Source organism: Atta cephalotes (genome assembly GCF_000143395.1).
Source record: "Atta cephalotes unplaced genomic scaffold scaffold00012, whole genome shotgun sequence".
NCBI lineage: Eukaryota > Metazoa > Arthropoda > Insecta > Hymenoptera > Formicidae > Atta > Atta cephalotes.
In genome coordinates this window covers 1,309,453-1,321,740 of record NW_012130076.1, presented here as the reverse complement: position 1 = coordinate 1,321,740, position 12,288 = coordinate 1,309,453, and the positions used below count along the sequence as shown (strand labels likewise).

Genomic DNA, 12,288 nt, shown 5'->3' with positions numbered 1-12,288 from the left:
AGTAGAATTATCAAAAAATTAGTAATATACGATATTTTACACTTTATTTTGACATATTTTAACATAAAATACAAAATAGTATAAATTATTAATTAATTAATAACCATAGGCCTGTTCTTTTTGATTGAACTTTTGCACCAGTTCATTTTTCTTCCTCTTCTTTCTTCTTGGAGAGAGAAAAAGAAGAAAGATGAACTGGTGCAAAAATTCAACCAAAAAAAACAAATTTCATATCTTAATATTTTTATGCATGTATAGAATAATTAAATGAATCATTTGATATAACAAAGTATATAGTTACGTTAGGCCAGAACAAAATCTCATAAATAATTAATTTTTTGACTAACTCTAATTTCATATTTTTACAATAATTATAGTATATGCAAAATATACTTACATCAATGTTCATATCTATTGTCTTTTTTTTCTTAATAGTGAAAAATTTCTTAATAGAAAAAAAGGGCAATATACGCAATCGACATGAACAAAAGGCAGTGCCCAGAATTACAAATCTTGAACACAACATTGAAGTAACAAAATCATATTATGTAAAAAAATCTTAGTTTTATTTTTTTTTAGTAACGTTAATTTTCATCTTAAAAAGTTGATTTTTTCAGAAATTGATTTTTCCTTATTTGTTTCTCTTTAAACTTTCTATAACTATTTTTTTCTTGTATTTTCTTATTTTTGTATTTTTCTTAATTTCCAAAATAGCTCTACATTTAGATCAGTTTTCATTTAGACAATAAAATACCTCGTCGTATAATCAACTTATTATTAATTAATGATTCGGATATTGACATGGATTTGAATGTTAATTATTTCGTCTGCATAGACCGCTATTAATATACATACAATAATATATATATATATATAATAATAATAATAATAACAGTTATTTTATGGTATACATAATAATAATAGTTTGTTTTTTTAGGTGGCTTGGCTGCGTGTCGATACGCAAACTATTTTGACGATAGCAACCCACGTGATCACGAAGAATCACAGGATCGCGGTTTCCCACAGTGACCACCGAACGTGGTTTCTTCACATACGGGAAGTACGGGAGTCCGATCGAGGCTGGTACATGTGTCAAATAAACACGGATCCCATGAAAAGTCAGATTGGTTATCTCGAAGTGGTCGGTGAGTAAAGAAACTGCATTGACTCTTCCTCCGTTAACGAACTGATTGCAATCATTTTGATTATTTCTGTCGTTCTCATCTCATAGAAAGATTTCCACAGGATATTGATAGTGGTTACATATTTTGTTACTCTTCATTGACCCAGACCAGGCAAAGACTGATATAATTTATTGTCTTTTCGGTTTATATTATTACGTTTTCTCATTTATTTATTACTTTTGCTATCTAACTGTATTAACAAAAAAGCGTTATTGAAATAATGGACTTGAAATAAAATCGCCTTTATTTCCTCACGATATCAATTCTCGTCCACCGCTCCGTTGTTATCATAGCTCACTCGTCCTCGACCGCTAGATATTCAATTAACGCCACAAGAAGCTGATATCGAAGAAGAGAACGCGATGCGCCGATTGAATATCAGCGTGATATTACAGTTGGAATGCGCACGAGTATAATGCATTTGTTGAAAAGGTAGCACACTCAATCGGAATCAGAAATCCGCCAAACCAATGAGAACTTCTGGGCAATGCAAGTTAGTCTGCTGGCCTCTTGGCTGGTACAACTTACAAAGTGGCTCTTGCCGCAGTTCGAAGACTGCTGCGAGTACTCCCGAACTGCAAAGCTTTAGTCGTACGTCGCTGCTCGAATGCACTCGCAAGTAGATTATACAGCAATGCTAATAGGAGACCGCTTTCATCGGTTCCGTCGCGTCGTTAAGACTTCGTTTCGGGTACTACCGGACGATTCGCCCTTCTTCCTCTCTTTTACTCTTCGTTCGTGTTACGGTATCATAATCTCTTTTCCCTCCTTCCCTCGTTTATCATCTAAACTATGCCGTGTCTCATTCATTCTCTTCTCTTCTTTTCGTCCAATTTAAAAAAGTTCCTCAAACCTTGGTTTTGTTATTTTCATCGTATTACATTAATGATGAAATCTGCCATTGCCAAAACGACCGTTCACTATTTAAGGTTTGAGTATGCCAAGCTTAATCCTTGCGTACATCGTGCGCGAGTAAGTGGCAATTTCCATAGATAATGTTACTCGTAATTGTACGGAAATAGGATGATGCGTCGGAGATACTACGATTGCAGTAGTGTGCGTGCATGAGCATGCAGGATGTATCCAAGTTCGAGCTCGACTATGCACATTAAATAGCATGGTTACTGCTGGTGTAATATTGAATGAAATAGCAACGTATATTTCTTATATGCAAAATGAATTATTCATTTGAGACTCGTGAATATTGCGATTATTTTTTATAAGTCTCATCTTTACTGATTTATGCTAAATAACTTACACAGTTAAAAATATTTTGTACTTGTGTTAAAATCGGTTTTCATTAAAAATCTTTGTGTTGATTTTTAAATATCTGAGTGGTAATTTAACGTAATATGATTATGTTATTTAAATATTTTATTAAATTGATACTTAATTAAAATTTTTTAGTGTTAAAATAACACCATTTATGAGTAAATGAACAAATAAAAGTAAATTGTAAGTGAATAAAATACATGTCAATTTAATATATGTGGATAGTTTGATAAGTTTTGAGTCTGGACATGAAAATGGCAAGTCAAAAACTGTTGTAAAGTGTAAAAACGCGTCTTTTTAATGGCTGCTCTAAAATTTTCAATCATATATGACTCTTACAATCAGTTTTGTTTTGATGTCAGTTGAGAAAACTTGTGCTACGCAATAGCTGCCACATTTGCTGACATTGGACCGAAAAGGTGTGTTTGGACCGGTTCAAGAGAGATACAAAGGATTTCTTGCGTGATTGTTGACAAAACATGAATCCACTACTACATGTGTGAAAGCAAAGAACAATCATCTGCTCCAAAGAAGGCGAAGATGTTCCATTCGGAATGAAGAGATTAGAAAAGAGATGGACCAAGTATATTGAGCTAAAAGGAAGCTATATTGAAAAATAAAACCGATTTTGCCCAAAAATATGTTTCAATGTCAGGCTCAAAATTTACCGAAGTATCCACGTACTATAAATGTTAATTTCATTGAAGAAATATATTTCCACAATTTATTGTCAAAATGTCACATTTTTATGTTAAATTTTACATAATATTTGTGTTACATTTTAATATATAATATTTATTTTGTTTTAAACCAACAAACCAAAATCTGAATAAACTATTTGGAACATGTGATAAATTGGACACGAATATTTACTATCTATACTTTATTCGGATACGTAATATAACAGGAATAAACAGATACATGCAATGAAAAAAAGTCTTGCATTAATTGAAATTCTGTTAGATTTGATCAGAAAGATATAAATTAGACACTTATAATTAAATGTATGTACATTTACAGATAACCAAAAATTCAATTATGATAACCAGAATTCCATTTAATATGATCAGAATCATTCGTTTTGTTTGTATTTCTTATTGATATAACCAGAACAGTTTTCTCAGTGTGATTATTTATTTTATTATTAAAGAAAAAGAAGAGTTTGTTATAATGCGTTTGACATTCTGCGGGAAAGCGCAAAATTCTATCTCTTTATTTAATAACGGAAAGAAGAAAACTCGTATTATATATCATACAATATTACAGTAAAGCACATCGTAGTTATTGAAGTAAAATATAAGTATCCGTGCTCTTTTCTCGAGATTCTCTTATCGGCGATGCGGGCGATTCAAAACTCATTATTTCTCCAATCTTTTTCGCATGCTTCAAAAGTCGGCAAAAGAAAGGTTTTTCTCTTCTTTTCTCTCTTTCTTTTACTCCCTTTTCTCTCTTTTCTCCTCCCCCCCCCTCTTCTCTCTCTCTCTCTTTCTGCATCTGAAATATCCTCACGAGTTATACTTTCTTTAATGGCTTCTCAACATTCATCTGCAGAATCTATATCTGTTCATCGATATAATAATTAAATAAGCTAATGCAATAACGATATGAAGCAACTCGATTCGTAAAATCACCGAAGCAGCAACGCGGAATTCGCAGAAGCAAATGCAAAGATCATTATTCAAATATTACGCATATTATAACGTGATGTATCTACCGAAGCAAATGGATACGTAATATAAACATTTTCGCATTCTCTCTTGAAGGGAAGCACTCAGATGAGACCGGACTGGTCTTCCGGTCGCGATGTAAGGTTCGTTGCTCCCGTAGCGTTTGTTGTATACTTTACGGTCTTCCGGCACGGTCTTCTGCCGTTTCGAAATCAAATTGGCATTCTCGAGATACGGCCAGACTCTCGCATCCCATCTGTAGCAATCTAATCCCGTGCTCCAGGGTCCGTTGCAGCTTCACCGGTGGCACGGCGCAGCGAAGGCAGTGACGGCGGCGGCGCACAAGTTCTCACGCGCGTCGACCTGACCTGACCCTCTTTCCCAGGTTCAAATCGACGGACGGGGCGCGTATAGCCGGCTGGCTACTTACTGAGAACTTCGTCTCCCTCGTGAGATCATTCTGCATTCCCTCACCCTCTCGGCTCGTCCGACTGAAGTAGGTAGTCCCCGGCAAATGTACCTCGTCGCACCACCGCGTTTTCTATTTTAACGGCGCGGCACAACTCGCGGGAGTGCTACGTCGTCGCGGTCTTACGTTGCTTAAGAAATCTCCCCCGCGAGTAAGTAGGCTATGAAGGTTAGATCGGGGTTGAACCGATTTTCCTTCGGGAATTCACTCTTATACGGCACGGAGCGCCTCCGGTTATATATCTGGTAGCGCTATATTCAATGGGATCATGTAAAATGAATGATAGAAAATGTAACAAAAATTTAATATTTGTTCATGGAAAGAACAATTTTTCTAAAGTATTCTAAAGCATTTAAAAATTTAACTGATCTGAAAATACAGATCTGAAAATAATTTTATAGAAGACTCTCAAATTGACAATATCAAAGTTTTTTTTATAGTATTGTCATTAATGCTTGAAATTTATATGTGATTATATGACGATTCAACAAAATATTTTCAGATTTGCATCTAGCTGTCAATTTTTAGATTTTTTAGCAAAGTTCTTTCCATGTACTCGGTGTGCTAGTCGGGAAGAATAATTCTGTTAAAGTATCTAAAAATTTAGCTATAGATACAAATCTAAAAATAATTTTATTGGTTCATTAAAATAATTACGTAATTGTAAAGTACACAAATCACATTATCCAAGGAATATCTTGAAAATGTTATTAGGACGTAAAATGGGCTCTGAACATCTTTAGGAAGTTTCTTGGAGATCTACGTTGTATGAAACTGATTACTAAAAATGTCAAAGCATTTTGCAATATTGTTTATCATGGTTGAGATTCCTACATAATTATTCTGATGACAAAATTATTTTCACATCTAACTAAACTTTTAGATACTTCAATAAAATAATTTTTTCCGTATAATAATAATTAACGCCGTATTCAATGGGATCTTGCAGACCGAATGATAGCAAATGTAACGAAAATGTGACGTTTGTTTGTGTGATTTTTAGTTAGCAATATTACTATAATCTTAGAGTGGCCATAGAAAGCTTCTTAGTAATTTAAATAATTCTTATCCTTAAATATTTTTTATATTTGACGATTTTATCAGCTAAATTCTGCTAAATTAATCCAACGCACTTCAGAATTTAGTTAAAGTAGAAAATGTATGGACAAAGAAGTTACTATTGGACGATCTCACCCTGCACTTATGTAACTTACTATAATTATTACTACAATTCTAATGTCAGAATTTATAGAACTGCATATTCATTAATCGCATTTAGGTCAGCTTTAAGAGGAAACCTCAAATACACTTGAGAAATCTTCTCGAGTGTAGGAAAGAGAGTGGCTGGCAGTATATCATGAGTACACAAGAGGAAACTGATTTTCGGCAGAGAAGGTTCTTCGTCTATAATTAGAAATTTTAATTTAAATAAATGCTAAACATGTCGATCTTTTATTTTGATTAAAGGAGTATGTTTTATACTATTTAAATCGTTTTTTTTATCTACTCATATTATTTAATATGTTTAACATTATTTAATATTATTTATAAATTTATAATATGATACGAATTATTATGATACGAATTTAAACACAAAAATTATTATAGAAAGTAATGTTTACAGTCGTATGCAATTTGTATAGTGACAATGACATGTAAATTATACGATTCTCGTATAATACACATTTAACGAGTTGCAAAACACAATATCACCAAATATAGACTTCCTATCTTGTAATTTTCCATCGATGATATAATAGCTTCACAATGCTACAATCGGCGTAAAATCACATTATTCGATAATTGAACACCCAAATATGCATCGGTTAACTGTTGAATGATCTTATTGTGCATAATTAAACTTTGAGCTTTCATATACCTTGATAATGCAATTCATCAGAGAATGTTTTCAGCTTTCAATTATTCGAGGATCTCGCAACATTTCCGTCAGTGCACGCTTATACGCAGACGTACATTGCATTAATACAATCGATTTATTTGGAGAAAAATTCACGCATATAAATAATATTTATAAATCTCGATAAATTTATAAATCTCTTTCCATTCATAATGTCACAGTCTTTCGGGATATTGAATTTATATCATGTTAAAAACATTATTTCAAAACATTACGAGAAGGGCTATGCAACGTAATTAATAGTGTGCAAATCTTTGAGATAACACGGCTTTTCAATTTGTAACTGTACGCTGATGGTAACTCCAAACGGAATTGAAATATTTATTTTTTATTGCATTGTCAATGAATATTGTTATAATATATTTAATGAAAGATAATTTATATTGAAAATTTACGCATTACTATAACTGCGTTAGACTCATACAGCCTTTCTTTTAATATTTTTAAAGTTTATTTTTATTATATGAGTGTATAAGTTTAGCCTTCTTTTAAAGACGTCATTGTTTCATGAATGAATAGCAGTCATAAACAATCAAGATTACTCGAGGAATTCTAGAAATGAAATTGAAAACTCATACATTTTTATAAAATTGATTTGTGTAAAATATTCATAACAGTATGAACAATTCAGTAGTAAATCATGTAAACGATAGAAGTAACTTATATGACTGCATGGTGTCAATGGTTATGAATGAAGTAATTTTTATCATCGATTGCTTTAAAAATCGCGCTTAACAGTGGGGCGAGCAGAAAAATTCAGAAATAAAAAAAGAAGCGTGTTGAGTGGCAAGAAAGAGAAGAAAAGGAAAAAGGAGGAGCATGAGTTCATGAGAAAGGAAGAAAAAAATGAGGAACGAGTGTCGTGCACTCGCGACTGGAGGGTGAGAGGAAGGGGTACACGACTTTTCATTTCCGAGAAGGGCTGTAAAGATTGCTCGCGTGCAACCACCCTTCCCCGGCCCACATGTTGTTCCTGGCAAACTTGCGCGGCCGTATTACCGCCATAATAATAAGGTTAATGCCTTGCAAATTAAGCGGACGCGAAAGACCTTTCGCGTGGCTTTATGCCCATTTTAGTGCCGATGCCTGATCTTTAAACTTGACAAGCTGCAATTATCACGATAGCGAACCGATTTCGCGGGCTTCAATGAAATTTGTTAGGATTCTCCTTGAATCTTGAATTACATGATAATGGATCATCAATGTGGATAAAAAGACATTAATCATACAGTTAAACGCTCGAAAGTTATACCTTGTATATTTTTCGAATATATCGCTCGCTTACTACAAAGTAACACAAATAAAATCATTTCACAGAAAACCGTAAAGAAAAATGAGCTATTACGGGAGAAATGCAGTAATGCGATTATTCAATTGATAAAATATATTAAATATTGTATGTACATATTTAACAGTTACGTCAAAGATTAAATGTTTTGGCTCATATTTGAACCATCTTTAATACAGAATAAAAGAAAAAATGAGTATTTTTTATAGTTTTGCAGTATTTTTTATAGTTTTGACTGTAGTATTATATTTCAGTATTATACTTAAATTAATCACGCCGATTGTATGAAACATTGTCGTTACAATATCTAAAGATATATGAATACATAATTATAACGTAATATCTGGTATGAAACGTACTTCAATAGAGAAAAATTGTTTAAAATCGCGAATATAAATCAGTTTATCTTACCACTACAGAGTAAATTGCAAAAATCGTATTGTAGTCAAAAGAACTGCACTCAGCAGAATAAAATTATAAAATTGAAGAATATTAGGTCAAAAGAAGTTAAAAAGTAATAAATAGAGGATTACAAAAATAGTCAACACGGATCGAAGTCAGTAAATTGAATTGAAATATTTCAAGAGAAAAAGATAATAAATCAAAAAGTATTTTGATTATAAGTTAATATTGTCTTTAGACTATTTAGAAGATGATGACTTAAATACTTGAAACGTTCGACGTCTATAAATTTAGTTCTTTTATCTTTTAATGTGCAACATGTCGGATATTAAGCATTTATTGAAATAATATGTTTTGCCCAAAATTTTTACATTATTCAATCAAATTCGTAGTTAAATTATATTCTATGGCTGGTAATGACAGAATGAATAAAGATACAGACAGACTAAACGTATTCTAGTTGATGTGATTTAAAAAAATTAAGTTTCCTAGATAAGGGAAAAATCTATTTTATAATTAAATAGAAAATTATTAAAAGAGCAATTAAATAATATCGACAAAAGTATATATAATTCTAAAATCTGGCAAATAACAAGTAGATAAATTATATAGAAATGATTATATAGAAATGGTAAATACGAATCACGCGCGATTGTCAGGGAGGTGAAATAATTTAATATATAAGAGATATAAAAAGAATATGTTCTTAATATGATCAAATGTCATTTTTGTCATTTCCATTTTACTGCAACTATTAAAAACTCTTTTTGAAACATGACGATTTTATTTTTTTTTAAATCACTGTTTTTAAGTTGTGACAATTTTGTATTGTAAAATTAAATTATTTTGCTTTTGTTCGATGGAATAATATTTACTTAACTCATTCAATAACTTGGAAATCACGATTTTTTTAGTTGTATAAGAGAGCGATATTTTAGATACTGAGCGTTCACATTATTGTTATCAACAATTGTTTTGTGGAGTGCTTATATAAACTTGCGCATAAAAAAATATAACTGTATTTTTACATTTTATTATAGCTGTATGTTGAGAATTCTTTGAGTTCCATAGTTAATTATAGGATCTAAGAGAAAATGCTAATTAGACAGAGAAGGAGGGTATCGGTAGATCGCGAATTGAAGGAAGAAAATAGATCGAGAGATTCTTATTCGTTGGGAGTACACTTTGATCTTCGTTAATGTCATCCTATTATGAGATCCGATAAGAGACGATGCACTCTCTTGTTTTAATGAAATTTCGCATTGCCGTGTAATTCGCGAAATAACGTAGAGAGACGGCTTTGCCTCCTTTTCTGCATTAATGTAGTTTCCAAGTTCAAATAATTAGCTCGTCGATATATAAGGCGTTCGTTTATCAGTACTATCGCCATAGAATCAAAATAAACGGAACGTTTATAACAAGTTGCGTATTACTGTCACTCCCGTTAGAATTTTTCCTCCCAGACGGCGGACGGAGCCGTAAGTAATCTCCACGAGTACTGTCGAGACAGGAATCGATCGTTTTGTTCGGACGTAACTTGCGTCACGAGCATCTGACGACAATGCTCGTAAATCATGAACGCGTTTCGTCTCATTGAAGTCTTGGCGAGAGTTTCGTTTATTTTCTACATAAGTAAAGGGACGTATATTGCTTTGATATGCGAACCGATTCCGTATTCTGAAATCGTCCAATTAAGCCTGGCGAGAGATCGCTTGCTCATACCCCAGAATAAGCTTCATTCGTCCCTCCAAGCGGAAAGATGGGAAGGATGTCACGTGGCTATCGGCTGGCATCCGGTACAGGTCATTGTCAGGACGTCCACGTCACGTTGACGTTGGCCGCCGATATATGGACATAATGCACGATATCCTCAGGGATCTTGACAGACCGTGGGAAACTACGGTTAACTCTGTGCCAGTTTTGATTTAATTGAGGCGACTAACTGTCTCTCGTAATTCAAGTCCGCCATATAAACTAATGGAACATAAATCTTCAACTCTCGTCACGAGTTATTTCTCTAACTGATTATCTCTCAAACTTTCGCATTTTATACGCGGAAATGTAATAAATATAATTGTTATATTTTTACGTTACTTTGTGATAATATTATAATACGATATAAAATATACTTTTTTATTATTATTAAAATACTATATAATTATACATAAAATTTATATTATAATATCATATTACTTTCTGCATATCTACTATACTGCATATCTATTATACTTGTTTTGCATATATTAAATATTATGTTTAACTTGTATTTAATGTAAATAAATAATACGTTTTTTTTATATTCTGTTAATACTTACTTATTTATAATTATATCTATATAATTATTTAGGCATTAAATTAGTTTTTTAGCTACCTATTACAACTGGTATTTGCAATTTTATTAATGTATATATACATTACTACCTATGTTGTTGTTAATCGCTGTACTAATAAAGTTATTAATATTTATAAATTTTAAAATATATAATTATACATAAAAGGTAACAGACATAGAACTTTCTAATGACTCTCGAAATTAAAAAACAAAGTTTCAGGTAAATGAAAATATAACATGCTAATTAGAGAGCGATAAATCTTGTGATAATATGATTTTTAGTGTTTATTCTTCTTATACATGAGAGTCATACATTTTCGAGTCGGTTTGGAGTCTTCATATTAAATTATAAATACATAGTCGACATTTACAATTTATATCCATTAAAGCATTAATAAAAAACAACCATTAAAAAATTAATAGAAAAAGTGAAATAAATTTCATTTGATTATGAATTTTAATTTTAAATTTTGAAACGGTAAATTGAGAAAACCTGAACAAATATGAGTGTCTATATAATGTAAGTATAAATACTGAATAATGTGGCTTACTATAAAAGAGTGTTTTACGTAGAACGGAGAAAACGTAATCACAAGAATTTGATATTGAAATTAAATCGAACATTATTTAACGTGTGTGAATTGTTCAAATTTTGTAAGATTATTGCGCTCTAATTTACGCGTTTATACTATCATTTGCTTAAATCTTTGTTTGTTTATAAAATTTTAATTATCTCTTAATATATAAGAAATTAATTTAATACGTATTTTGTTTATTTCTCTTACCTTTACGAATATATTGACCGATCGATATACGATGCATATCGAATTACTTCTCAAGTATTCCGTGGCACATAGAGAGATCATACATCTGCGAAGGGAGAAAAGTTAAACTCGCTCTACATATCCCGCAAGAAATTCAACCATATGTGGTACGTAGTTTACCGTGCACCGTGGCGATATACATGATGCCAGTTTTTCGACTGGCCGGATACGGATCGCAATTTTCGAGGCACTCGTGCGTGCTTTTTTAAGTCTTCCGACGTCGTGCAAAACGTGAACGGATACACTTCTAAATTCGGCTATACAGCACCGGCGTATAGCCTATTTCGTTGTAGAAGTTTGCAACTTTTCGCAGCACGCTTTGCAAGTCCATTTCCGTTTCCCCGATGCCTTTATCCGGTATCTTTATCCGCGAGCGGTAAAGTACAAAGCGGAACGGCGCGGCGTGCCAACGATAGTGGTAGTAATGGTAGTAGTGCGGGCAGCAAGTTGATTTCGCGCGCGTACACCACAATCTTTCTGTAAATATCGTATTTGATATATGTACGTACATGATACACATGTGGCATGTAACATTTAATATTACAAATACGCAATCGACATCCCGTTCGATCATTCCCACTGTGGTAATCGAAGCTCTCGTAGCGCCTCGCATTCAACGTCAAATTTTCATTAATTATATCGATATCTCGGCCATGAAATGGTGCAATGAATTTTCATCTCGTACACACGACAAAACCAATTTCAACTTTATCGATATCGGGCTATAGCTGCGCATCGAAACGTATGATTTCGCCGTTTCCCATAAATGATTTATTCCGAGGAATATCCGAGGAAGAATGAAGAGCAACGTGGATAAGTCTGACATTGTACTATCACTTGCTGCCAACTTATGCGTGAAGGAGAGAGAGAGAGAGAGAGAGAGAGAGAGAGAGAGAGAGAGAGAGAGAGAAGAGAGAGAAGAAGAGAGAGAA

At 32.7% G+C, this 12,288-nt stretch overlaps 1 protein-coding gene across 1 annotated transcript in view; it reads left to right on the top strand.

Moving 5' to 3' along the window:
- Nucleotides 1–12,288, top strand: part of LOC105617334 (neurotrimin) — a gene marked incomplete at its 5' end in the record, with an annotated part of 93,513 nt that overhangs the window by 22,992 nt on the left and 58,233 nt on the right. Inside the window, one exon of the mRNA XM_012198897.1 lies at nt 938–1,145. Coding sequence (XP_012054287.1) covers nt 938–1,145 — 208 coding nt within the window. The remainder of the gene's footprint in view (nt 1–937; nt 1,146–12,288) is intronic.